The sequence below is a fragment of the Dama dama genome, chromosome 15 (genome assembly GCF_033118175.1).
Source record: "Dama dama isolate Ldn47 chromosome 15, ASM3311817v1, whole genome shotgun sequence".
Taxonomy (NCBI): Eukaryota; Metazoa; Chordata; class Mammalia; order Artiodactyla; family Cervidae; genus Dama; species Dama dama.
In genome coordinates, this window is record NC_083695.1 from 85115043 (window position 1) to 85140890 (window position 25848).

General features: G+C 51.5%; 1 protein-coding gene across 1 annotated transcript in view; it reads left to right on the plus strand.

The window, feature by feature from the left end:
* The window catches only part of GRK5 (G protein-coupled receptor kinase 5), a 226240-nt gene that overhangs the window by 152727 nt on the left and 47665 nt on the right, over nucleotides 1–25848 (plus strand). Inside the window, exons 3-4 of the mRNA XM_061162762.1 lie at nucleotides 4298–4410; nucleotides 18545–18622. Of these exons, the coding sequence (XP_061018745.1) occupies nucleotides 4298–4410; nucleotides 18545–18622 (191 nt within the window). The remainder of the gene's footprint in view (nucleotides 1–4297; nucleotides 4411–18544; nucleotides 18623–25848) is intronic.

The following is a 25848-nucleotide window of genomic DNA, read 5'->3' on the forward strand; positions in this document are numbered from 1 at the left end:
CGATGTAACCAAAGGCAGAATTTTCATGTTCAGAAGAGCTGGTGTGTATGTGTGTGTTCCTGCCTGTGTGCCCAGCATCCCAGGGCCTCCCAGTCTGAGAGAGAGACTCAGAGGCCAGAGAGATCCCTGCCCTTCTGTGCTGGGAACTCTTCCCCACCAAACCCCTCTAGGACACCCTTGGGAGAAGGGCTATGGGCATTTCTACAACATGCCCAGCTTCCACAGAAACTGACCAGGAAGGATCTGCTCTGAAGATGTATTGATATCACAGAACAACTTGTGCTTTAAACTGCAGTCTCCTCTGACTTTCCGGAAGTGACCTGCCCCTTGGGCTTGCTCTTGACGCATCAAGAACTTTGATCCGCACCTCTTCCTGTCTCCTTGATCAATCCTCAGATTCCTATTCCTCGTTCTGTGGCCTCCTTCTCTGTCTCTAAAGGAACTGCAGACTTTGCCCTTCGATCTTAGTGGTGGTTGCACTTCCTCAGAGGACAGGTCCGTTTATCTTTATTTCAAGTTAAGGAAACATCCCAGTAGATGCTTGCTAATCCTCTTCTTTCTTCCTGAGCTCCTGGCACATGGCTTTCTTGCCGGGGATCCTCCGTACAGCTGGGAGAGGCACAGTCAGAACTAAGGTGCTGACAGCTTGTGTTGGAATCACGTGGTGTTTACTGTGCTGTGAGTTTACAGCATCCTTGTTTCCATACTGACAGCACACGCCATATGGAGAGAGAAAACCCTGTCAGATGAACCCTTGAGAAATCGCAGTGCGGTGCATGAAACCTCATAATTGCTTTCAGAGATGGGGAGGGCCCCTCACTCAAATCACATCAGCGATGGGGGCGCTCCCTGCCATAATTGAATAAAATGGAGTTTGACATGAGGTAATCTACTTTGTTCTGTGTTGGTGCCGGGGAAGCTCAGCTGAGCTGATCGGGGAAGGATGAGAAAGTTTGTTTTCTCCCCTCGGGGGATCAGGCTGAGAGGGAGGCAGTGAGAAGGCAGGCTATGTCCGTAGGGTGTTGCGTTAACAGGTGCAGGCCCCAGACTGGTCACCCTCCTGTCGCTGATGATGACCTGACATTTTATTACTGTCACTTGGGATCTTGTCTGCTCACCCAAACACACTCCACCTTTCCAACGGAATCCAAGATCCCTGAGGTCTGGGATCGTGTCCCATTCCCCCCACGCCTTTACGCCCACTGATCCTGCCATACCCCGAGGTGGGTTAAATGTTTGTTGGAGTGGCTATTCCCAAACCGTCTGTGCATGGAAAGGTAGGCTGAGTGAGGCAACAATTCAAGGCTAGTTTCAGCCCCCAAACCACTTGAGGAGGGCCCCAGGGGAGACTTGCAAGGTGTCTCATCTTTGTTCATCAACGTATCCACTCAAGAGAGAGTGGGAAGGTCGTGAGTGCCTTCTGCACATGGTATACTGAGAACAGCTGAAGTGGAGGTGTCAGTCGTGTCCGACTCTGCAACTCCATGGACTGTTGCCCACCAGGCTTCTCTGTCCATGTAATTCTGCAGGCAAGGGTACTGGAATGGGTCGCCATTTCCTTCTCCAGGGGATCTTCCCGACCCAGGGATGGAACCTAGGTCTCCCGCATTGCAGGCAGATTCTTTACTGTCTGAGCCACCAGGGAAGCCCCAAGAGCTGGTGGATTCCTTCAGAAACAGTTTGTGCCCTCAGGCAGTTTACGCAGGAAAGGAGAAGTGGGCTATAAACTCTCCAGCCCTAGCCACTTGCTCTTTTGGTTTATGGTTGTTTAGTCGCTAAGCCGTGTCTGACTCTTTCGTGACCCCATGTACCATGTAGCCCTCCAGGCTCCTCTGTTCAGGCAAGAATACTGGAATGGGTTGTCATTTCCTTCTCCAAGGGATCTTCCTGACCCAGCAGATAAAAACACAACACCACTGAGTTAAGCGATAGGTGGATAAGGGTGCAGGTGGAGAGCAGGCCTCAGTCAGCTGCCTTTGGGGTCTCCTATGATATTTTGCAGTTCTAGGCTTCTCTTTCTTACTCTTTCTCCTATGCTGGCTTCACTCTCCATGGGCTCTCGCTGTCTGGTGGGAAAGACAGTTGTGTTGGCTCCTGACTGACTAGTCGTAAGACCTTGTCATCCCAGAGGGATGTTTCTGGAAGTTCTAGCAAAATCCCTGGAAGGACTTCGAAGGCCCGCTGGGTCACGTGCCCTGAACCTATCAGTGTGGCCCTGAGACAGGACTCTGATTGGCTGGGACAGAGTCACATGCCCCTCCCTGAAGCTTGGGAGGAATTGTTCCCTTAGAACCATGGGCTGGAATTTTACAGACTCTGGGAGGAGGTTCCACAAAGGACGGGGAAGAGAATAGACCCCAAACTGCACTTCCATCATTATAACACATGGGGCGTATTAACCAATTCCTATGTTCCGGGCTCTAGTCTGAGGCTTTTTTCTGCATTGTCTTATTTAATCCTCATGCTGGTCCTAGCTGCTGCTGCTAAGTCACTTCAGTCGTGTCCGACTCTGTGCGACCCCATAGATGGCAGCCCACCAGGCTCCCCCGTCCCTGGGATTCTCCGGGCAAGAGCACTGGAGTGGGTTGCCATTTCCTTTTCCAGTGCATGAAAGTAAAAAGTGAAAGTGAAGTCGCTCAGTCGTGTCTGACCATTAGCGACCTCATGGGCAGCCTACCAGGCTCCTCTGTCCTTGGGATTTTCCAGGCAAGAGTACTGGAGTGGGGTGCCATTGCCTTCTCCACTGGTCCTAGCAGATAGGTGCAATTATCATTCCCAGTTTACAGATGAGGAAACTGAGGGATAAAGTATCAGGTCATCTGCCCCAGGGCACACAGGCAGTGAATAGTGAGGCTGGGATTTGAACCTGGGCTTAGCTTCAGAGCCCTTGCTCACAGCCACCAATCTCCCTACAAGTAAGGGCTGTACCTCCTGTGGATAAACTCTTTGGGTATGAAAGTGAGTGGGCGTGATGGTTTTTCTTCCCATCTTCTTATTGTGTTTCATATCACCAGGGAAACCCCCTCTAAAGGGATGATTGTCCTGGTTCCTCCTCTACACTCTATGAGGATCTAGTCTTTCTTGTCTTCTGGATAGCTCTCCTAAGCAGGTCTCCCTCACCCTCTTCCTGGTTTCCCCACAAAGTCATCTGACTTTTCCTGGTGCAGCTGCAGAATCAAGGGGCTCATTTTCAGTGCTCTAGCAGATCCAAGGCAAGGTGTCTCAGCAAGACCTTGGAGCATCTTTCTGGCCAGAGAAAGCCTCCTGCAGAGTCATTGCAGAAAGAGCCAGAAGGGACCCTCCCATCTTCCCTCCAACGCGCATCTTCATGTTACAGAGGAAGACAAGAGCCCAGAGAGGGCAGATGTGTTGCTTGGAGTCACATAGCAAGTCACTGACTAGAACCCTGTCTCCAGGCCTCTGGCTTTGATTCTTACTCTGTCTTTCTTGTTCACAATTCTCTTGGCTGCTCAGTAGCTGAGGACTAGTCACTTCCTGCCTCTGTGCCTCTAGCTCCTTAGCTGGAAAATGCAGGGTTTTCATAATGTGAAGCACTTTATGACTGGGCTTTGCTTCAATAGGGCAAATACGATTTTTTTTTTTTTTACTGTGTTCATTAGCATGTTTTGAATTATAAGTCATTTAAAAAGTTTTTCAAGTTGTCCTAAACAATGCTCATAAATAAGCTTTTCAGATGTGGTTTGGGCTGCAGGTTGCAGGCATAGTGTGATCCAGATTCATGACTTCACCAGAGCGCCCACTCATAATTTTCCCAGCTCTGACCTCCTCTCCATGTGAACGTCATCCTCACAGCAGCTTGTTACGCAGTATCAAGATCTCTGCAGCAGACCCTGGCCTCACACACTGTACCCCAGCACCAGAGGAAGAGAGAGCACCCTGGCTTAGCGTGCCCAGGCAACATCTGTGGTTCATGCGGATTTTAGTGGCTTGGTTTGCATGCTCGGCTCCCTTATCCAGTCACTGTAACCAAGGAATATGACATGCTAATCAGCCAGCTAGGGACACAGTCATAGTGCCAGGAAGTGCTAGCATCTTCACACAGAATTCAGGGCATTGAACAGGGAGTGGACTGGAGAGTAGAGACAGGGTATTAACTTGCCCCTTTTTCTACCCTGATCTTGTCCCTCTGAGTCTGCAGAGCCTGGAGATGAGTAAGGGGTCCTGAGAGTTTGCCAGTCACCTTGCTGCATCCATCTGGGATGAGGATCCAGACGCGGGTTGATGGCTCTGCCTGCCCTGTCTGGGTCTCACCGCATTCTTCTTTTCTTTTCTCCAGATCGAGATTACTGCAGTTTATGTGACAAACAGCCAATCGGGAGGCTGCTTTTCCGGCAGTTCTGCGAAACCAGACCTGGGCTGGAGTCTTACATTCAGTTCCTGGACTCAGTGGTAAGTCCCTGCTCCTAAGTAGGGAGCTTTTGGTCCTCTGTGATCAGTGATGGTTTTCGTCCAAGGGAAAAAATAAAGACCTTGTAACTTAGATGGATGAAGCATAAACTTGTCGCTTAAGAAGCTGCCAGTGCAGACTTTGAGAATGCAGGCTTGTCTCCAGGTCATCACCTGCTGTGTTTGTTTGTACACTTGTTTACCATCTGCTTCTTCACTAGAATGCAAGTTCCCTGGGGCCAGGACCCTGGGCTTGCAGTTCACTCCTGTCTGGCATTATACCTGGCCCATACAGCACTCAATATTTGTGGGAGGAACATGTGTTGGCCATTTCAGGACGATCTGTCAGCTGCTGGCTGCACTGTCTGCTGGCATACCCAGACATGACTGACACCATGGGGTCTTCCTTCAGATGTACTGGTCATCCATTTGTTCAACAAATGCTATAACAACTATTAAAAAGAATGCAGTAATGCCATTTGCAGCTACAGGGATGGACCTAGAGATTATCATGATAAGTGAAGAAAGTCAGAAAGACAAATACCATATAATATAACTTATATGTGGAATCTTAAAAAAAAAGATATGAATGAACTTATTTACAAAACAGAAATATACTCATGGACATAGAAAACAAACTTAATGATTATCAAAGGGGAAACGGGGGGAAGGGATAAATTGGGAATTTGGGATTAACAAATACACACTACTGTATATAGTTTCTTCCCTGGTGGCTCAGTCGGTAAAGAATCCACCTGCAATGCAGGAGATGGGGGTTCGATCCTTGGGTTGGGAAGATCCCCTGGAGAAGGAAATGTCAACCGATTCCAGTATTCTTGCCTGAAAAATCCCATGGACAGAGGAACCTGGTGGGCTACAGTCTATGGGGTCGCAAAAGGGTCAGACACAACTTAGCGACTAAACCATCAACAGCATCTTTCCCCAAGTCCCCTGGACTACCAGCCCTGACATGATCCCTGTTCCAGTGACCAGGAATAAACTAGGAATTTGGTATTATCAGATGCATACTACTGTATATAAAACAGATAAACAACAAAGACCTCCTATATAGCACATATAACCTATAATTGAAAAGAATCTGAAAAAGAATATGTATGTGTGTGTGTATATATAACTGAATCATTTCTCTTCACTGAAACATTGTAAATCACCCATACTTCAATTAAAAAAAAAACAAATGTTGATTGATCTGCATGAGTTTTTAGAACAGGACATAGGAACATGCAGGAGTTTCTTGGCACTTGCTCAGGAGGTTAGGACACCTCACCCTGGGCCTAGGGGGTCTATCCAAGGGAAGTGGACAAGGAGTGGGGAGATGAAAGATGAATCATGGTCAATCGTGAAAGGAATGGGGTCATCTGGGCCCCCCTTTCCAAGGCAGGGGGTGGAGGTGCTGTTGTTTTCTAGAGGCCCTAATGCCATCGTTGGCTGCAGTCATCCTGACCTCTGGCTTGGTTTGGGGGACAGCACGATGGGGCCCAAGTTTCTGTGTCTGCTTTAGGGTTTCAGTATGGATCTCTAGACCCACTGGTCCAACTGTCCACTGAACATCTCACTGACAGTCACATGGGCCCCTCAAAGTCAACACCTAAAACTAACTCGGCACCTTCCCCCAGGTCCCCCATACTACTAGCCCTGACACTTTCCCTATTCCAGTGACCAGCACCCCATGTGAAATCTTTGCATTGTCCTTGACCACTCCCTTTCATCGTTCTTTACCAACCAGATCAAGGACCATGTGCCTGGCCCCTTGACATCTCCCGGCTCAGCTCCCTCCTCTCCACAGCCTCTGTCTTGGTCTCCATGCCAGTGATTGCAATAGTTCCCTACCTCAACTAGGCAGTAGAAACACCTGGGGAGCCTTAAAAAAATAACCAGTGCCTGAGCTGAAGCCCAGACTCATTAATTTGAATCTCTGGGGATGGGGCCAAGTATTTTCATAACTTTTTATTATGGAAAATTTCAAGCTATAAAAAGTAAAAGTCTACAGAATAGTATAATGAACCCCCATGCACCCTTCAGCCGCTTCAACAGTTACAGACTCAAGGCCAATCTTGTTTCACCCACATCCTCCCCACACCCCACACCCTGTAGCGTTTTGCAGCTGATCTCATTTATGTCATTTCATCCATGAACATGTCAGTATGTGTCACTAAATGATGAGGGCTCTTTAGCCAAAAAAACCACAGTACCATTAGCACAGCTAAAAAGTAATAATTCTTTACTATCATCAAATATTCGTCAGTGTTCAAATTTCTAATTTTCTCATGCTTTTTGCAAATGCATCTCTTCACAGTTTATGACCACCTCCAAGGGCATCCTGTGGTCTGAGTGTTGTGTTCTCACCCCCGTGTGTCATTTAATAGGTTCCTCTGTATTTCTTGTAAGTGGCTCATTGACTTCAGAAATTTGGTCAGATTCAATTTCAGTCTGGCAGTGGTTGGGGGCTGACTTCATAAGAGGTTTCATGCTCTTCTGCTAGGGAGCTTATAATATCTGGTGTCTTTTTGAGATGGCAGTAGCCATCGATATTCAATATCCAAATCTATTGATTAATTAAGGGTTGTGACATGGCAACATTCTAAGTCTATCATTCCTTCTTCCTTTGCTCACTGAAATATACTTCCTTTCAATTACTGTTTGGTTCAGTCAGTTCAGTTTAGTCACTCAGTCGTGTCTGACTCTTTGCAACCCCATGGACTGCAGGACGCCAGGCTTCCCTGTCCATCACCAACTCCCAGAGCTTACTCAAACTCATGTCCATTAAGTCGGTGATGCCACCCAACCGTCTCATCCTCTGTCGTCCCCTTCTCCTCCTGCCTTCAGTCTTTCCCAGCATCAGGGTCTTTTCCAATGAGTCGGTTCTTCGCATCAGGTGGCCAAAGTATTGGAGGTTCAGTGTCAGCATCAGTCCTTCCAATGAATATTCAGGACTGATCTCCTGTAGGATGGACTGGTTCGATATCCTTGCTGTCCAAGGGACTCTCAAAAGTCTTCTCCAACACCACAGTTCAAAAGCATCAATTCTTCAGTGCTCGGCTTTTGTTATAGTCCAACTCTCACATCCATACATGTCCACTGGAAAGACTATAGCCTTGACTAGATGGACCTTTGTTGGTAAAGTAATGTCTCTGCTTTTTAATATGCTGTCTAGGTTTATCATAGCTTTTCTTCCAAGGAGCAAGCGTCTTTTAATTTCATGGCTGCAGTCACCACCTGCAGTGATTTTGGAGTCCCAAAAATAAAGTCTCACTGTTTCCACTGTTTTCCCACCTGTTTGCTTTGAAATGATGGGACTGGGTGCCATGATCTCAGTTTTCTGAGTTGAGTTGAGTTTTAAGCCAATTTTTTCGCTCTCCTCTTTCACTTTCATCAAGAGGCTCTTTAGTTCTTCTTTGCTTTCTGCCTAAGGATGGTGTCATCTGCGTATCTGAGGTTATTATATTTCTCCTGGAAATCTTGATTCCAGCTTGTGATTCATCCAGCCTGGCATTTTACATGATGTACTCTGCATATGTTAAATAAGCAGAGTGACAATATACAACCTTGACGTACTCCTTTCCCAGTTTGGAACCAGTCTGTTGTCCCATGTCCAGTTCTAACTGTTGCTTCTTGACCTGCATGCAGCTATCTCAGGAAGCAGGTCAGGTGGTCTGGTATTCCCCTCTCTATTGTTTGGTTACCTCATAGTAAATTTCGTATAGGGAGTGCTTGATTCTTTTCTTGTATTTGTGTGTTTTCAAAGTACCTAATTGGTTCACTGGCATCCTCCAACAGTAGTAATCAGAGTTTTAATGTATGGACTTAAATGTGGGGCATTTTGATGCAGTGGTGCTCCATGGTTTCATTGTTGGCCTGTGGGAGCCCCTCAGGTTGGCTTCTGAGCCCTTGAGAGGACCCCAGTGGCTGCTGGTAGCCCCCATGCTGTCTGATGTGATGCTTTGGGCTCATCTTGTATGTTTCCTGCCCTACACCTAGAGTTCATCATTTCTCCAAGGAGCCCTGGTTTCTTTTCCTGGAAAATGGTACTTGGAGTCTATAGTTTGGCACTTAGGGGTGCTTGTTATCTATCATTGTTTGAATGGGCCGTTGTTTGTAGCGGACATTTGTTGTTTTTGTTCAGTTGCCAGTTGCATCCAACTCTTTGTGACCCCCTGGACTACAGCAGACCAGGCTCCCCTGTCCTTCACTGTCTCCTGGAGTTTGCATAGAGTTCATGGGGTTCTCCTGGCAAGAATACTGGAGTGGTTTGCCATTCACTCCTCCAGTGGACCATGTTTTATCAGAGCTCCACATTGTGACCGTCCATTGTGGGTGGCCCTGCATGGCAGGGCTCATAGCTTCATTGAGTTACCCAAGCCCCTTTGCCACAACACGGCAGTGATCCATGAAGGAGGTAGTGGGCAATGGTAATTTTCACATCTCCTAGGACAGTACTTGGGCTTCCCAGGTGGTGCTAGTGGTTAAGAACCCACTTGCCAAGCCAGGAGATGTAAGTGATGTGGATCCCTGGGTGGAGAAGATCCCCTGGAGGAGGGCGTGGCAACCCACTCCAGTATTCTTGCCTGGAGACTCCCATGAACAGAGGAGCCTGGCGGGCTACAGTCCGTAGAGTTTCAAAGAGTCGAACACAGCTGAAGCGGCTTAGCACAGCACAGGACAGTACTCTGTAAATGTTCAGGGCTGGGAAACATTGACATCTAGGACAAATTACACATTTTGAGGCCGACTTACTAGACCTTCCTTAGACTCCTTAGAATCCTCCAGACTCCTTAGAATCTGGAGTTTGTGAAAAAGGCCTGGGCTGGAAATAGCAAACTGGGAGTACCAACCTATAGCTGGCACTTACAGCCACGGACTAGATGTGCTCACCAAGGAGAACGTGGATGGAGCAGCTGAGGACCAAAGAGTGAGCCTGGGACCAAGGCTCCTCCCCATTCGGAAAAGATGAGGCATCAGCAGCTTTGGGACCTGTCTGGAGAGTTGATGAGGCAGAGCAGGGCAAGGCTAAACCCAGGAGCCAGTGGAATTTTCCAGCCACGTGTCCTGTTAGACTCTTACAGTCAGCTTGAGAAGAAGACGGGGGAAAAAATCCAATGGATGCCTATTTTCATTCTGGTCGTGCAGATGTTCTGTGTTGCTGGGCCTGTACCAAGAGCTCTCTTTTGGAAAGGAAATGCAAGTCTGGCTCCCTATGTGGATGCGACACATGCTCTTTACATTCACCTTAATGACACCGCCACTCACGAGAGGCTCCTCCATCCCCTCGAATTTGTGTCTGCATCTCTGCGAATTAGCAGAACCTTTCATCGCCCATCCTGACGTCAAATGACCAGCCTTTGGCACACCTCTTTTACGCATGAAGACTTTATTGAGTTTTCCAGGGCTGGCGCAACGCTCGTCTGAAATACCTTTTTTTTCCCTTCCATCCTGACTGGAACTCTGAGGAGGGAGGTGGTGTCATTGGGGGAGCACGCCCCTCGAGTGCTCCTGGCAGCCAGGGCCATCCACAGTGTTCCCCACCTCTAGGCTGAATTTCTACCAAGTGGAGTTCAGTGAAAAATAACCCATCCTTGTCGGCTCTGACATCGCCCCCCAGGAAAGACTGCTTGCCTGCACAGTCCTAACGTCTGAGATTCTCAGGTTGAGCAGAAGACATGGGCTGTTTAACATGGGGCCTGGGTGATCTGGGTCAATGGAACTGTTTGTGCGTCATTCATCAGACGCAGGGATGATTTGGCCCTTAGTCTTAGTTATTGAGCGGCTTCTAGGAGCCTGAGAAGGACTCCCCCATCACCCTCCCACAGAGAAATGGATTCAGTGACCCAAGTCAAGGCTTTGAGTTGATTTGGCTTCAAGGCCAGTAGGGTCTCACCATGGACCTCTTAGAGACTGACATACTTCTCTAAATTGTTTTCTGGGAGCCTTGATGGCATCTCACCTCATTTGAAACCCTCTAGTCCCCAAGCTTAGGTGGGACTTAAAGTTTTCAGGTCTCTGCTCTTTGGGGTTAGGGGAGGTTTAGCAGATACTCAACCATATTTGGGCTTCCTAGGTGGCACTAATGGTAAACAACCTGCCTGCCAATGCAGGAGACATAAGAAATGTGGGTTCAATTCCTGGGCAGGGAAAATCCCCTGGAGGAGGGCATGGCAACCCACTCCAGTATTCTTGCCTGGAGAATTCCATGGACAGAGGAACCTGGAGGGCTACAGTCCATGGGGTCACAAAGAGTTAGACACAACTGAAGTGGCTAAGCATGCATGCACAACCATACTCAACACACATTTATGAGATGTTTTCAACATATCACACTCTGTTCTAGCAGCTGGAGACTATGGAGTGAGCAGGAGAAGGAAGTTCCTGCCCTTATGGAGCTTGCTTTCCAATTAAACAGAAGATTGAAAAAGCAACAAAGGGCATTTTTTAATGAACTACAAGTTCAGATACCTGTCAAGTATTCATTATCTGTCGCTGGGGAAGAAATTACCTAAAACTTAACAGCTTGAAACAACAACAGGCATGTATTATCTCATAGTTTCTGTGGGTCAAGGGTGTGGGAATGGTTGACCGAGGTGCTACTGGCTCAAGGTCTTTTTAAAGGTTATGTCAGAATGTTGGCTGGGACTGCAAGTCGTCTGAAGGCTTGATCTGTTTCCAGGCTTGTGCACATGGAAACATGCGCTGGCAGGTTGGTGCTGGCTGTTGGCTGGAGGCCTCAGTTGTCGTCCATGTGAGCCTCTCCATGGACTGCTCGAGTGTCCTCATAAGAGGACTGGCTTTCCCTGGAGCAAGCATGGTAGAAGCTGCAGTGTCTTTGCTTTTTCGTCTGTGTTGGCTCTTCATTGCTGCATGAGGGCCTTCTCCAGCTGTGGCGAGAGGGGATTACTCTTTGTTGCGGTACACCGGCTTCTCATTGTGGAGGCTTCTCTTGTACTGGAGCTCAGACTTTAGGCGTGTAGGCTTCAGTAGTTGCAGCGCAGACGCTCAGTAGTTGCAGCTCACGGGCTCTAGAGTACAGGCTCAGTAGTTATGACCCACAGGCATAGCTGTTCTGCAGCATGTGGGATCTTCCTGGACCAAGGATCAAACCCAGATCCCCTATACATTGGCAAGCAGAAATCCTGTAATGTCTTTTGTAACCTGGTCTCAGAGCTTCCATGTTGTCATACATCTGATATCTCAGTGGTTATATAGGTTGGTCCTATTTGCTTTGTAAAGAGCCTTCTCAAGAAGATGACCAGCAAGAGGCAAGGATTATTAGAATCTCCATCTTAAAGGCTGGCAACTGTAGATATGAGGTTACAACAGATGGAAGTTCACATCAGGAAATGCTGGAAGTCATTCCAAGATATTCATTAGCTCAGAACTCTGGAAAATCACTTGAAATTAATAGGCCATCACTTGGTTTCAGATATGTCTGGTTATCCTGAAATTTTGTTGTAAAATGATTTGAAATGCCTCACCAGGGGAACTAAGTATTCTGCTTCTCTTATTTTCGAATCATACCCAGTATTTGTTTTTGTCCTTCTATCACCGCTGTGATCTCCCAAAAGAGTGAGGGGGACAGTGGTAATTATCCTTCAGATAGATGTAGAGATCCACAGAGCAGTTGGTGAAGCTAGACCCTGGGAGCAGGGTCATCTTGAAAATGTACCACTTAAAAGAAAAAAAACCATAGTCAATGCTGTGGTTTTTCCAGTAGTCATGTATGGATGTGAGAGCTGGGCCATAAAGAAGGCTGAGCATTGAAGAATTGATGCTTTTGAACTGTGGTGCTGGAGAAGGCTCTTTGGAGTCCCTTGGACTGCAAGGGGATCAAGGCAGTCAATCCTAAAGGAAATCAGTCCTGAATGTTCATTGGAAGGACTGATGCTGAAGCTGAAGCTCCAATACTTTGACCACCTGATGCAAAGAGATGACTCATTGGAAAAGACCTTGATGCTGGGAAAGATTGAAGGCAGGAGAAGGGGATGACAGAGGATGAGATGGTTGGATCACATCACCGACTTGATCAATGTGAGTTTGAGCAAACTCAGGGAGATGGTGAAAGGACAGGGAAGCCTGGCATGCTGCAGTCCATAGGTTCTCAAAGAACCGGACACGACTTAGCAACTGAATAACAACAAAGTGGGTTCACCTGTTGGACATCTGTGGGATTGTCTTGTCTCCTCGGTGCTCTACCCGTACTCCGAAATAACATGGCTCTTCCAGAACCTGCCCTGTTCTTAGTGATGTTACCTGAAGACCACAGTTGATGGGAACAGGGATGAGCCTGTGAGCCAATGCAGGTCAGCGAGTCCTTTTCCTGGGGTTTATCGACTTGAGGGGAATTCCTTCTCTGGTAGAGAAGGCTTAGAATAAAAAACCTGGCCACCATGTCTCCTGCCACTGGAGCAAGTCGGGCAGCACCGAGGGAGAGTGAGACCAACACACACACAGACACAGACACATACACAGACACATGTACACACACAGACACAGACACATACACACACAGACACATACACACACAGACACACACACAGAGACACATACACACACACATACAGACACATACACACAGAGACACACACACACAGAGACACATACAGACACAGACACACACAGACACATACACACACAGACACAGACACACAGAGACACAGGCACACACAGACACACACAGACACAGACACACACACACACAGACACATACACACAGAGACACACACACACAGACACATACATACACAGACACACACAGACACATACACACACACAGACACATACACACAGACACAGACATACACAGACACACACAGACACATACACACACAGACACACAGACACACACAGACACATACACACACACAGACACACACAGACACACACACAGACACACTCACACACAGACACACACACACAGACACACACAGACACACACACAGACACACACACACAGACAGATACACACACAGACACACACACACACACAGACACACACAGACACACACAGACACAGACACAGACACAGACACACACAGACACACACAGACACATACACACACACAGACACACACACAGAGACACACTCACACACAGACACACACACACACAGACACACATACACACACAGAGACACACACACAGACACATACACACACAGACACACACAGAGAGACACACACACACACAGACACACAGACACATACACACAGAGACACATACACACACACACACAGACACACATAGACACACACAGACACACACACACAGACACACACAGACACACACAGACACATACACAGACACACAGACACACACACAGACACACACACACACAGACACACACAGACAGACACACTCACACACACAGACACACAGACACACACACAGACACACACACACAGACACAGACACACACAGACACACGCAGACACATACACACGCAGACACACACACAGACACACAGACACACAGACACACACACACACACAGACACACACACACACTGTGAGTAGGTTCCACAGGTGCTCACATCCCTGGCTCTGTTGCTCTGGGCCAGGCTGCGTTTTCGTTTTCCCCACACATTGGTTACCCCAATGGATGGTTACCCCATTCTTGGAGCTCAGGAACCCAGAGATTCTAGTTGCGCCTGAGTCAGACTAGGTTGAGATTCTGGTCACTTAGAATTGAAAGAGTAGCGGGGAGAGCCCTTTGCATGATGGCCTTATGAGCCCTGTGGGGAGTGAGGACAGGGGAAGAATGCGGGGCGCTGGGGGCGGAGGAGGCGCGGTGAAGGGGTGGCAGAGAGCCGCTGAGGGCTGAGCTCCTGGGAGACTGGCCGGCGAGCAGGAGGCGACAGCACAGGCCCCCCGCCACGGGACTCAGACACGTCAGCCAACCACCCCCGGCGCCCACCCCCACCCCACCAGAGGGTCAGAACCCTTCCCTCTGACTTTTCTGAGTTCACCTCTGCCAAGCTTGGTGGCTGTGGCGCCGCCCCACCTTGGGGTCCCTCCTGTCACCCTCAGTTTGTACCTCACATGGCCAGGGGTCCTCTCCTCCTTCCCTTCTTTCTCTGAGCCCGCCCCATTGACCCTGGGCCAGGGAGCCCCTTCCTGACCCAGGCCCGACAGGTCTTCTCACGTGACGACCAGACATCTGAGAAGACTCCGCCTGCCCAGGTGGACACAGGCTGTGAGGCTGACCAGGCCCATCTGATCCTGGGACCCTGGTGCGGGGACACCCCTGTTTGTAGAGCTTCTTCATTCTAGCTGGGGGGATGGAAAGGGGCAGGCGATGCCAGTTGTCTGAAGGATTTTTCAAGCATCAGTGAGGGGCCTGGCCAGAGATGGATGGCTCGCTCACGTGTGAAAGTAGAATTTAATGAAGGGCAGCTGTTGGTGTCCTGGCCTATGTACGCAGGTATGTCTGAGCCTTCGCCACCCCCAGCTCTGCGGGGACAGGAAGGAGTGGGAGAGGGCGGCTGCAGGAGCTGGGCTTTCAGAAGACGGATCCAGGAGCCTGGGCGCCCGGCAGGGGGGAACTGGCAGGGGACTCCCCACCCTCACTCTCCTCTGTCCCGAAGCGGGGCGGGCAGGGACTCCAGAGGGGGAGACGGAAACCCCTGGCCCCCAGGGTTGGCACCAGCAAGATGCCAAGGCCGGTGTGGGAGGAGCCGGGTGTTTCTCCAGAGAGGGCCACGGGGAGCAGCTGGGCGCGTCACTTGTCCCTGCCGCGAAGACTCTGGAAAAGCTGACCACATCGGTAATTACAGAAGCCGGAGGTGGCGAGACCTCAAAGCCTCTCTGACTTCATCTTCCTGCCAGGGCAGGAGAAGGGCTCCCGAGAGGAGGGGGGTGACATCTTGCCGAGAGGAATTCGGCTCAGACTCTGCTCTGTAAAAACCAGCGCCGGCTTCTGTGAGAACGTGGCAGGGCCCCTTGTACCAGTTTGCAATCTTCATGTTTTTTTAAAAACTCATCTGAGAGAAATGTGTTTAATAGAGGACATATTTTCATTAGCATTTTCTGAGATGGATGATGCAATTAGAGCTCGCCAAGAGAATGAAATATTGGCTTTATAAACTAGGATGTACACAGATGTTTATACCCTTTTGGCAGGCACAGATATATAAATAATTCTTTTTGCCTTGAACTCAGTGTCGTATTTTGCGCTTTGTGTTACAGCATCTCCTCCCTAAAGCCCATTCCTGTATTTGGCATAAATCACCATGCAGAGAGAAGGCTCATTAAATGCCTCCCTCGGTTGGCACCATGGATGTATCTGGGGAAGAGAAGTGTTCTCCGAGTGGATTGGCAAGGAGCTCTTTGGCACTCTGGCCATTAGGGCTGAGCCCTGGGCAGGAGAAGGTTTCAAGTGGGCAACACAGTAGGGAGGACAGTGTGTGTCCTCTCTGTTGGGGGGGTGGGGTGGGGACAAGCCCACCCCCCCTTGTTGGAGGGAACTCTTATGGATGGATGTCACAGGTCATCCTGGCATGTCGTTTACCTTTCTGTTCACTGAAGTCACTGTCTGCCATTTCCATTTCTAATTGTAAAATTCTAGGCTGTTGGCCCAACCCAACTTCTTTTAGTTTATTTACTTTTAATTGGAGGGTAATTGCCTTACAATGTTGTGTTGGTTTCTGCCGTCCCTCAGCATGAATCAGCCATAGGCATACATATGTCACCTCCGTCTGGAACCGCCCTCCCACCTCCCACCCCATCCCACCTCTCTGAGGTTGTCACAGAGCACTGGCCAACCCAACTTCTTATTTGCTGCTTATGTTTTCTGGCTTCAGCTGATTTCGGCAGCTTTTGCCCACCACCTGGGCAAGGGTGCTCCCGCGGGAGCGGATTCCCGGGTGGTCCCCTGCCCCAGGTCCATGTGATTGCCCTGAGCGCTGCCCGGCCGGCCGAGCCGCCATGGTGTTTTTCTCTGTAGGTGGCCTCTCAGGACGGGTCCCCCATGAGCCCCTCTCGGGGGTCACAGTGGAGACATGGCCTGTCACTCCAGGTGACTTAATCGGTGCGGAAAGCCCAGCTGGAAGCCTTCTGTTGGTTTTCTGCCTCCCAACACAAATGTTCTTCAAGTGGTGGTGACCTGACATGGACTCTCAAAGAAAGGCCTTTTGATCCCAGGCTGGGGAGGCCTGTCCCGGCATGCTCCCGGCTGCCTCCCTGTGGAACCCTGGCGCCCAGCTGCCCAGCCGGGCCTCTGCTGGGAGGCAGCTGACCTGAAAGTGTTGTTATTTTTTTTAACGTGGGTTTTAGTACCCAGAGCAATAATATTTTCAGCTGGCTATTGAGGCTGATTAGTGAGCCTCAGGCCTCCGTTTGGTTAAATAGAGCCACCTTTGCTGAGGTATTTTGGGATGGTGCAAATCCAGGGTTCTGCATGGGATTGAGTTACCCCCCAAAAGGTAGGCGGCCATTTGCCTGTGGCCTGGGCCCTGCAAAGCAGTCTGGATAAATTCCCACAGAGCCAGACCACCAGGCGGGGCTCCCAGGGCAGCTGGACACTGGGAGCTTCTCTCTGCCCCCCTGGAAGATAGGTGGGCAGTTGTGTTCTAGAACCCTCTGCCCCAGAGAGGTGCAGCTCCAGCCCGGTAGGGTCTTCCTGGCTGGCCTGTTGAGAAACCGGACTCTAGACACTGAGTTGAGAGTCTGCTTTGAACCAGCCCAGGGGTGGGAGTGTGGGTGGGGGTAAGTATTGGGGTCTAACCCCACAGTGAGGTGGCCGGGAAAGGAGTTTCAGCCCCTCTGTGCTGATGCTACTGCCTGTCTCTTTGGAAATAGCTGTAGTTTTGGATGGAGGCTGAAAAATCCTTGAGTGGCAGATTTTGAACCAGTTATAAACAATTTGCAATTAGTTCCCTTATTGAAATGAGAAAGGCAAGCTCACCAGGCTTTTCATTAAGTCGAGGCAGCCTTTTATCCTCTTGGCAAGTGGGTCAAGTGCCTGTGAAGGAGCCTCACTTGGGGTCAGGGAAAATAAAGTGGTCCGTCTTTTGAAGCCTCACTTCTTTCTTTAGAGCCCGGGTCCCACTGGCATGGTCAGCGATCTGGGTCCTAAATTTCTTGGTGTTGTTGTGAAAGGGGTCCGGGCTTGGAGGTCCATGTCCCAGCCCTGCTGCCTCCCCACCGTTGACCCTGGGCAACTCTGCTGAAGCCCCTGCTCTTTGTATGTGGATGAAGGGGTGTGATTGCTGCCCTGTCTTCCGTGTCATTGTGTGCTCAGTCGCTTAGTTGTGTCCGACTCTTTGTGACCCTCTGGACTGTAGCCCACCAGGCTACTCTGTCCATGGAATTCTCCAGGCAAGAATACTGGAGTGGATTGCCATTCGCTTCTCCAGGGGATCTTCCTGACCCCGGGATCAAACCCATGTCTCCTGCATCGGCAGGCATGTTCTTTACCATCATATCACTACCTGGGCTTAAATAAGGTTCATATAAGAGCATCTGAAAAATCTCTGTGTGTTCCCTTTGTAAACTGAAAGGCTGTCAAAGTTATAGCATGCATATTACCGTCTTCTCTTCCAAGGTGTAGTAATTGCGATGGTGGTAAATACAGCAGCCGTTAATTGAGTATTTATTATGTGCCCAGATTTGTCTTGTTTTCCCTGCACAATCACCCTACACGTAGGTGCTTTTTCCATCTGCGTTGTATGGAGGTTGAAGAAACTGTCCAAGGTCATGCAGCATGTAAGGTCTGAGTGACCTCAGGCAGCCTCTTGAGGGCCTTCCAGTTTGCTGGCTCTAGTTAATTCCCAGCAGCTTCCTTTGATTTTCCTAAGCTTGTGGTTCTCTCCACCAGCTGCCTGGATGCCTGACCCCATCACCAAAGGGTCTGACTCTGTGGGTGTGGGGCGGGGTCCAAGCACCAGCGTTGGCTCCCCAGTGACCCCAGTGTGTTGCCGCTGTTCTGAGCGCGTGTCCGCAGTGGAGCAGAGCCGGCGGGACAGGACACCAGGGCCCCTCCCTTCTCTGGGCCTCACTCCCTGTCCTGCCGAGGAAGGAGTTCGGTCACGTGCCCTCCAGGGTGTCTTCTCCAGGGGCCTCTAAGGTTCTACACTTGTAAGACGCTCGTGAGCAAATCTATTATTGTTCTTTTCCTTCTTCTGTTTTAGGCAGAATATGAAGTTACTCCGGATGAAAAACTGGGAGAAAAAGGGAAGGAAATTATGACCAAGTACCTCACCCCAAAGGTAAGAGGCTGCCCAAACCCCACAGCAGGAGGAGTGGGAGGCCTTAATCCAGGAATATGGGCCCCCCAGGTCTGTGCCTGGCCAGGGGGGAGCACCCAGCCAGGGGTGCCATTGGTCTCCAGATTCAGAATTCTCATCCTCTTCAGAGGTACCCAAGCCTGGCAGGGCCAAGGCAGGTGGTCCAGGCCAGAGCAGGCCTGCAGTGGGGAGGCCTGCTTCCTGGGGGCCCAGTCCCCTCCAGGGGCACTCTTGCTGCCCTCTGCCCATGCCCAGGCATTTGTGGCAGGACGGGTGAAGGCTCAACTGAGGCAGGGGTCAGAGTACCCAGAAGAGAGGGCGTGGCAGATGTGTGTCTGAGAGGTTGGTGAGAATGGAAGGGCCCAGGAGTGCTTAGGAGGGCCTGGCTGAAGCTGAATGGGCAGAGGTAACACTGGCTGAACACAGAGCAGAGTGCTGAGTATTCTGAAGTGCTCTGGGTATGCTGAAGGGCGAGGGGCCCCCTGACCTCCCCTGGGGCGTGGGGCCACCCCCATGGCCTGTGTGCATTCGTGGTGGCCCTGACGCTGGAGGCGGTGAATCAGGGCTGCTGCAGCCACTCCTGACTTCCGCTCAGGAGACAAAGGTAGGACTGTGAACAGAAGGATTCCAGCTCACACAGAGCTCCTCTGGTGACAAGCTCCTCCGCTGAACACCTGCCCCCCCCCCACACCTACTGGTGAAGGCATTCACAAGGGGGTTAAACCCACAGTAGCTCCTTCCGTGTTTACAACCAGGCCTCTCCCCTCCCTGCACTTATGGATGGTTTCTGCACAGTTTTATACATTTTATCCACACGGCATGGAAGTCCCTTGAGGAGGGTAAGCCCCACCTCGTTGTTCTCAGCAGGGCCCCAGGGGTCCTTGGCAGTTCTGGTCCCACCTCAACCCTTGCTGCCCCTCACTGTGATGTTAGGGACGTCCCAGGGACCCATGCATGTGATGCGGGCCCCTCGGGCTGCACTGAGCCCTTGCCTGGCGCAGCTGTGCTGGCCTGCCGGCCACTGGCCCAGCCCCACCCCAGAGGATGTCCCCTGTGGGGCTTCCTCCTGCTTCTGCTGAGCCAGACCCCTGTTGCTTCCCTCTGCTGTTTCTCTGCTTCTGCTTCCATCGTAATCCTACACGCCTCTTAATGGAATGGCAGGCCACCCCAGGGCCTTTGAACTTTTCAGAAGCAAGAGGATTCATGTTCATCAGCTCTTTCAGCCGCTGGACAGGGCTGGCTCGCTCTGCACAAGGCGTGGCCCTGGGCACACCCGACTGCATGCTGTCTGCAGGGCTGCCAGGAACAGACCTGGGGACCCAGGTCCCTACACAAACTGCATCCAGACGCTTAGATGGCAGCACAGAGAGTGTCTGCACCCCACCTCACCAGCGACCCCCACCCCACCCCCATTGACCCCCCTGCCCCCACATCTGCTGGTCTGGCTGGGATCTGTGCTGAGAATGAGGTGGTTCCTTGGCCGGCCTTGCTGGCTCCTTCATCTGATCCTAGGGCTGCTGCAGGAGGTCACTTCCCTCTCTCCCCACCAGCCAGCCTTGACCAGAAGCCTCTGCTCTTGGACCCCGGTCTGAGCCCCCCAGACCTCGCTACCTCTGCTGCGTGCTGCCTGCATCTCCTGGAGGGCTGGGGCCCAGCCTCCCCCTCAGCTCAGACAGTTTTACAAGCGCTCTGTATGAAGTGTCTCTTGGTACAGAGAGTGTCTGAGCAGGGTCTGCGTCCACCCAGTCACAGCTGCTGATTTGTTGATGCGGCTGCAGGCAGATGTTTTTGATCTCCTGGCCACTACTTGACACAGGGTGACCACCCCGGGCATAACAAGCTTGAGGGGTGTAAATACGCCAGGGGGGTGAGATCAGCTCACTGCTGAGTGCCTGAAGCAAGCCAGATGCCAGCTAGACACTCTGTGACTGTTCCAGCCTCCACGAGATGAGTGGTGGATAGATAGCCCTGTCTATAGGCTGCTGCCGGGGCCCGGAGCAGGGACTGACCTGCTGCGGCTGTGAAGCTGATAGACTCTTGCTGCCCTCGGCAAAGGTGGTGTCCACGGTGGCTCAGCTTCATCCGTCTAACTCTGCGTTGCGCCCCCTTTCGGGCTGCCCACCTGCTTGAGTTTCCCCCAGACGATGGCAGCTGACATGTATTGGGGACCCACTGTGTACAGGCTCTGTCACCATGTGATGTGATGCTATTGGCTCCATCTTGTGGATGAGGACGAGGAGGCTCGGAGCCGGGGGGGACGTGGCTGTCACTGCCCCAGGTCACACTGCCAGGAGTTGAACCCTGGTCAGGGTGATCCTGGAGCTCTTGGGCTTTCCCTATGGTGCACTATTCCCACCACCCTCCTATTCCCCCACCCCACCCCTAGTAATCCCCCACCCTGCACCCCCGTTGACCCCTGCAGTGACCCCCCCAACCCATCCCGAGTGAGTCTCCCACTCCACCCCTAGTGACCCCCACCCCATGCGCCAGTAACCCCCCCCCCCACCCCATCCCCAGTGATTCTCCCACCCCTAGTAATCCCCCACCCCACACCCCCGTTGATCCCACACCCCACCCCCGCAGTGACCCCCCCAACCCATCCCCAGTGAGTCCCCCACCCCACCCCTAGTGACCCCCACCCCATGTGCCAGTGACCCCCCACCCCATCCCCAGTGATTCTCCCACCCCCAGTGATCCCCCCACTCCCCCAGTGACCCCCACCCCACCTCCCAGTGACCTTCCACCCCTAGTGACCCCCACCCCACCCCCCAGTGACCCCCCACCCCACCCCCACACCTGCTGGTCTGGCTGGGATCTGTGCTGAGGATGAGGTAGTTCCTTGGCCAGCCTTGCTGGCTCCTTCAGCCCATCCTAGGGCTGCTGCAGGGGGTCACTTCCCTCTCTCCCCACTGGCCAGCTTGACCTGAAGCCTCTGCTCATGGACCCCGGTCTGGGCCCCTTCAGACCTTGCTGCCCCTGCTGCGTGGTGCCTGCGTCTCCTGGAGGGCTGGGGCCCAGCCTCCCCCCTCAGCTCAGACAGTTTTACAAGTGCTCGGAGCTTGCCAACATTTTTTCCTTAAGTACTCCTCAATTTTAGAAATTTAAACCACACCATATGTTATGGCCCAGGGGCCTGGGGGAGGTGGTCCAAGTGGTCTGGGGGTTGACTGTTTTCCTATAATAAATTTTGCACTGCCTGCCTGGTTCTTCCTGCAGCCACTCTCGCAGGAGCCTGTGTTCCTTCTCGGGACTGCAGATGCCCCAGCGGGGGGGAGAGGAGCCATGTGGCTGAAGCCCCAGCCCCAGCTTTGAGGCCTCCAAATGACCCCCAGGAGGACCCTTGTCCCCAAACCCAGATAGTCTTTACCTTGCACTCCTTCTCAAGGTGCAACTCATGTCTCGGCTCCAAGCAGCATTTTCCAAAGGGTAGACCAGGCTTTCCTGGTGGCTCAGCGGTAAAGAATTCTCCTGCCAATGCAGGAGACACATGACCGATCCCTGGGTTGGGAAGATCCCCTGGAGGAGGGCATGGTAACCCACTGCAGGATTCTCGTCTGGAGAATCCCATGGGCTGAAGAGCCTGGCGGGCTAGAGTCCATGGGGTCACAGAGTTGGACATGACTCAGCAACTAAACAACAACAGACTGTGGGACAGTGATCATTTCAGAGGATCTGTGAAAAAAACGACTCTCACTGACTCAATGGACATGAGTTTGAGTAGACTCTGGGAGCTGGTGATGGACAGGGAGGCCTGTCCTTCCTAAAGGCAGTGGGGGGCCCCAAGGGCTCTGCATGCTGCAGTCCATGGGACCGCAGAGAAGTTGGTCACGACTGAGCGCCTGAACCGAACTGTGAAAAAACACCTCTGTGGTCAGTTACTTGTGGACATGACTTTTTGCCGCATCTCTCCCTTATAAAGATTTACCTAGCGTGTGAGCACATTAAGAAGCTCTTGAGAAGTCCTAAGGTAAAGAAACCAGCTCAACTGATACCAAAGCATTTCCCAGACTTGCCCTCACTTCCCTAATTTCACATCCTGCTGAATACATCTGGGGCTGCAGAACACCTCCGGGGGTCTTCACGACCTGGCCTCCAGCTTTCGCTCCCAGACCCCCCACGCTGGGAGCTCCAGCCACCGCCTCCCAGTCTCACCTTGACATGCCCACCTGGACGCCTTTGTCCGGGCTGTTCCCAGCAAGGCCTCCAACCTGGAAGGCGTGGCCCCGACTCTAATCTTTCTCCTTCTGCGTCTCTGCTACATCGCACAGAGCCCTCTCTGCCTCCAGTCAGAAGCCATCGCTCCTACGTGCTGCTCTGTTTTGCTTCTGCAGGTCCCTGGGGTTGGGGCTTCCACAGCCGGAGAGGTGGGTTCTGAGGAGCCCCTCTTACAGAGGGGATGACAGCGCATCACCAGATGGGTCGAAGGCAGTGTCACAAGAGCAGTGGTGGACGGCGCACCGGAGAGTGAGGAGGGCGGGGGGGTGCTGGCCTGGGCTAGCCTGGGTGAGCCAGGAAGGCTTCTGACAGTTGATGCAGCAGAACCAAAGTTTCACGTGCTTATGGGGAAGCCAGGTGCAAATGAAAAGAAAGGAGAAGGGCCTTTCCTGTGCAAAGGTCCAGAGAAGGGGCTCTCACCTGGGGGCGTTTGGCAGAGTCTGGAGATCTTTTTGATTGACACGAATAGGGAATGTGCTCCTAGCATCTAATACACATGGGCCAGAGATGCAGCTGAATGTCCTGCAATGCACAGGACGGCCTCTCCCAGCTAAGAATTATCTGGGCCCGAAATGTCAAAAGTGTTGTGGGTGAGAGGCCTTCGTGCGTAGAGGGGAGCGGATGTGTGTTGGCAGGGAGGTCAGTGCAGTGTTACAGAAGTGAAAAGGTCCGGGGACAGGGACTTTCTGGGAGGCAGGGCCTGGAAAATCATGGTGGGGAGTTTGCACCATCTTAAGGGCAGCGGGGAGCCCCGAGGGCTCTGAATGCCACGGTTGGTCTCTCTGCCCCTCAGGTAGCGGAGGAAGGGGAGGAGGAGGACTGAAGGCAGGAGGCTATCCTGGGAGCTGCTGCCCTAGCTGTGGAAATAAAGAGACCCCAGGGCCTTGGGAAATGTCAGGTGTGGGAAGTGAGGAGAGGGGCAAGAGGAGTCCCTGCTTTCCTCCTTGAGTCACTGAGTGGGTGCGGGTGCCCCCAGGAAAGGCAGGGTGCCCAGGACGGTGGCTGGGCTATTAGCTCTCTGGGCAGAGATGATGGCATGTGTTCTATGTGTCCTCTCTATCCACCCCCCCACCCCCCGACCCCAGCCCACACAGCGCTGGACACATGTCTGTCATTCATTGTGAGTTGGTTTCAAAGAGGCAGGAGGGGGCCCAGGAAGCTTCCATCCGTGGGCCCCTCCCTTCTGCCCACTCAGATCTCTTTCTGGGGAGCTGACACTGGGCTGGCTCGTGTCCCTCAGAGTCTGACAGGGGGTGTTTGCTGGGAGTCTGGCTGGCACATCCCTGCTCAAAGTCAAAACTCACTCCTGGAGCCGAAATCTCTCTCTCTCCAAACCCTGACTTGAAGGCGTCCATCCCAGGGATGAAGTCCACTCGTTGGATGCTGCCCAGAGTCCTGCGTCAGTTGCCCACATGTGGCCAGTTTTGCTCTGGGGGCGGTTAGAGGACGCCAGCCTGGGGTGGGCTTTGGGATGGGCTGAACGCTATTGAGATCTGATTCAAAGGCAGCAGAGTGCTGTGAGGAGGCGAGTTTTAGAACCAGGTAGACCTGGGTTGGAAGCCAGGCATGGTCTCTTTTAGCTGAGCGGCCTTGGGAAAGTTCCTTAACCTCCTGGAACCTCAGGCTGCTCCTCTTGTCAAGTGGACTGGGTTGCCCTGAGGGTCATAAATACCAGCCAGGACAGAGCCCAGGAGCTGGTGCACACAGGACCCTCCCTCGGTGGTGGCTCTCCTCTGACTTTCCCCGCCCTGGTCTGTGTTTTTCAAAATCAGGCCGTTGAATGACGAAATCATTTAGACATGAACTCCAGCTGTGGAGCTGTGAGAGGCCAAGAAGGGGTCCAGAGGGCCCCCAGCCTCAGAGGGCTGGCCAGAGAGGCTGGACTCCTCCAAATGCAATGCCTTAGTCAGGATGATTAATGCTAGTCGCCACAACAAACAAACCCCAAATCTCAGGGGCTTCACACACCAAAAACTTCTATTTCATGCACACTCTGACTGGGTCTCTTCTGGGTAAAGACTAGGGGGCCTGGCTGCTTTTGTGTGTCCATCACCAAAAGTGAAGGGACAAATGAGGGAAGCACATGAGCTTTAAATGCCTTGGTCCCCATGTGACACATTACTGTCTCTCCCCAGCCCCCAAGCTGAAAACGTTGTCTATTGGCAGGCTTATTTCTAGTGCTGGTGAGGCAGTCATGAGCATGGCGTGGTCCATAGATATTCTTAGGCTTGTCAGCTCAGAGGAGCTGCCCAAAACTGGTTGAATCAGACGTGCGTTGGGCTCTGTTGAGATCCAGGCAGCTCACCTTTCAGGCATCTGCAGATCAGAGGTTATACCTGTAGCAGGTGTTAAGGGGGCAGGGTTGCTCTGAGCTAGGGGTGGACCAGGAAATACTTCTAATTATAATAATAAGTAATAGTAAGTGATTCTGAAAAGAGTATTACACAGCATTCATCACTACAGACAGCATTTAAAACATACGAGTTTATGGAGACTTCCCTGCCAGTCCAGCAGTTAAGACTCCGTGCTTCCAGTGCAGGGGTTGAGGGTTTGATCCCTGGTTGGGGAATTAGATTCCACATGCTGTGCGGCATGGCCAAAAAAATAAAAATAAATACAATGAAAATAAAAGAATTTAAATACTAGCTTATGGAGATGTAATTCACACATCGCAAAATTCACCCTTTTAAAATACAGAGGTCAGTGGTTTTTAAAATTGTCACAGAATTGTGCAACTATCACTACTATCTGATTTCAGGACATTTATCTCTCCCAACAAAAACCCCTTTCCCATTAGCATCACTTCCTATTTCCCATTCCTCCCACTCCAGGCAACTGCCAATCTACTTCCTGTCTCTGTGGATTTGCCTATTCTGGATATGTCATATAATTAAATTCATGTAATATATGGACTTTTGTATCTGACTTCTTTTACTTAGTATGTTTTCAAGATTCATCCATGTTGTAGCAAGTATCAGTATTTCTCATTTCTT